Consider the following 2,856-nt stretch of genomic DNA (forward strand, 5'->3'; position numbering starts at 1 on the left):
CTGTGTCTGTGTGGGGAGCTGTGTCTGTGTGGGGGCCTGTGTCTGGGGGGGCCTGTGTCTGTGTGGGGGCCTGTGTCTGTGTGGGGGCCTGTGTCTGTGTGGGGGCCTGTGTCTGTGTGGGGGCCTGTGTCTGTGTGCCTCTGATTTGAGCGACTTTGGTCTGAGGAAAAGGAGGACAGCAGCAAAGACAATGCCCCACAGTCCACATCTACAGCTCACCCCATTCTCTGCACAGATGTTACCACAGTAGGTCCAGCAGCATGTGTGATTTCTGTATACACATTTGAAAGTTCTAGAACACTTCTTGATGCAGTCATTGGCTTTGGGCTGTCCCCAGCACTCCTCGAGTAACAGCTCTCCGGCTGAGATGGAAATGAAGCAGAGTCTATGAAGTAAGCCGTCACTGAGCTTAGGGCCTCCTCTTCGAGTCTGAGCCCCATATCCCTGCCAAGGTGTCTCAAGGTGGAAATTTCTGCGTTTCCACACGGCAAAGTCATTGCATTGACCCTGACCTCACAGATTCTCCACTGAACTCAGTACCTCGACTCCCAAAGGCCTTACCAAACTCTGTATAGCCCCAGCATACATGCGTCCATCTATAAAAGACAGATGGATTTAACAAGAGGTGTGAACATCCGAGATGTCCACTGGCCTCATACAATACCTGCCTCGGAGAGATGGGAAAGTATGAATAAGCTTTCAGGATTTGTTCTTGTCTTTCTTGAGAGGGGAATCCTAGGCTATCCACGAATTCACACGAAGCTAAAGAAACCCCTGATTCCCTGCTTCCATCCACCTCCCAAGCACTGGGATTGCCGCCATGCTCAACCACGCCTGGCTTAAACCAAGTTTTCTCTACACTGCCTTCTTGCTGACTGTTCCACAGCACAGGCATGGCGGGCAGAGGACAGTTTTGCAGAGTCAGTTCTCCTGAGAGCTAAGGACTCTGGTGCCTTGTCACATGCTAAAAGATGTCTATACTTGAAAGTTTCATTGCTAAATACCCATTTGGTTCTCGTGAAAGGAATCACAGAGCTTCCGGAAGTGTGGAAGAAGGAACTCTGTCTATTGGCTCTAGATCCTCAGAGGGAACGGAAACTATTCAGTCTTCACGGCTCATGGTAATTGTACGAATGTTGCTGTTTGGGAAGTTTCCCAATTGGAGGCAGACCTGGGAAGGCAGAACCTGAATCAAAATGCCAGACATGACACCCACTCCCTTGTCCAGAAATAAGCACAGCCCTTGCCCCAGGGTCACCACCTACGATAATACTTGTTCTTCCTCCCTCCCAGGGCAGACAGGAGCAGCATGCAGAGGAACACCAGACACGGGAACCGCGAGGGCTTCATGACATTGAGTGTCTGCAGATGTTCTTTTTGCCTTCCCAGCTGTTGCTAGAGAGCAAATATATAAGTTGGGGAACAAAGGTGTGAGCCAAGGGGGAGCACCTATAGGTTTTTAAACATCCCACCTTCTACCTATAACACCCACCCTCAGCCCACCGGTGGCAGACAGAGCTGACCTCCGGCTTCGCCAGATGATAGCTATCTCGTGCCTTGTCTTTTCCCCCTGCCGAAGAAAATATTTTTCATACATTCTTCTTTCCCTTGATTAAAGGATAATTCAAACTGTCACTTGAGATTTACAAAATCTAAATATAATTTTTTTTAAAAATTAAATATTAAAAAAGTCAGAAAAGAGAGAAATAAAATCTATCTACTAATTCCATTAGATTGGTGTATGATATGCTATCATCACTTATATGGACAAATGTATATTAACTGCTTTGATAAAACTGAAATTATGTGGCATTCTTTTGTTTGTTTGTTTGTTTTAGTTTTACATCTTATTTTTAGTTAGGATACAAAATAACAAGTTTCTTTAGAAAATACTCTCTGTTTATTACATTGATTTTTAGATGTCCTATATGAGTGCTATATTTACATCATTTATGTCCTCTTCCCTCATTCCGACCCATCCCATGTTACCTCACCTCACTCTCAGATTCATGGCTTCCTTTTCTTTAATTATTATTGTTACACACCTGTGTAAACCCATTAATATATAAAAACAACCTACTAGGTTCATGTTGATGCTGTTCACGTGTGTGTGTGTGTGTGTGTGTGTGTGTGTGTGTGTGTGTGTGTGTCTAGGAATGGCCACTTGAGGATGGATCACCTAGGGGGTGGGGCCTCATCCCTGAAGAAGACTGATTTTCTCTCTCAGTAGCCATCAACTGCCTATAGCTCTTTTCTAGGGGTAGGGTCCTGTGAGAGTTCCCCTGTCCACACTGTGTTGTCACTGTGCAGATTTTGTTTAGGCAGCCATACTGTTGAGATTTCTTGGGTGCAGCTCCCTGTCACATATAGAAGACGCTATCTTGCAGTGAACATCATGGCCCTCTGGCTCTTACAGTTTGTTTGAGTTGATCCCACACACACTCCTCTCTCATCTCCCTCATCTCACTTGTATCCGGCCCCTGCAGTGTTCTCCTCTGAGTTATTGTGGCTCGAGGATTCTATTAGCCTCCTCTTTTCTAGAACCTCCTTCCCCCTGCTCTCGGCTGCCTTTCTATTTTTCTGACCTACCCACATTTATTCCCACATACATACACATAAACAAAAGTAGGATCTGGACCAGAAAGATGACTTAGAAGTTAAAAAGTCCCTCCTGCTCTCCTAGGGGACCTAAGTTCCATTCCCAGCACCCACGATAGGTGGCTGACAACCACCTATAACTCCAGCACTAGGGGATCCAACACCCTCGTCTGTCATCTGTGAGCACCTGCAACCATAGGCCAAATACACAAAGACGCTCACGCATACACATAAACACACAAATACACAAAGACGCAC

At 46.0% G+C, this 2,856-nt stretch overlaps 1 protein-coding gene across 1 annotated transcript in view; it reads right to left on the bottom strand.

The window, feature by feature from the left end:
* The window catches only part of LOC110317504 (protein WFDC11), a 2,694-nt gene extending 1,344 nt beyond the window's left edge, over nucleotides 1-1,350 (bottom strand). The window contains exons 1-2 of the mRNA XM_021191947.1: nucleotides 1,266-1,350; nucleotides 220-362 (exon numbers count right to left, since the gene is read on the bottom strand). Of these exons, the coding sequence (XP_021047606.1) occupies nucleotides 220-362; nucleotides 1,266-1,350 (228 nt within the window). The remainder of the gene's footprint in view (nucleotides 1-219; nucleotides 363-1,265) is intronic.
* Nucleotides 1,351-2,856: the final 1,506 nt, after the last annotated feature.

The sequence above is a fragment of the Mus pahari genome, chromosome 3, assembly GCF_900095145.1.
Source record: "Mus pahari chromosome 3, PAHARI_EIJ_v1.1, whole genome shotgun sequence".
Classification (NCBI taxonomy): domain Eukaryota; kingdom Metazoa; phylum Chordata; class Mammalia; order Rodentia; family Muridae; genus Mus; species Mus pahari.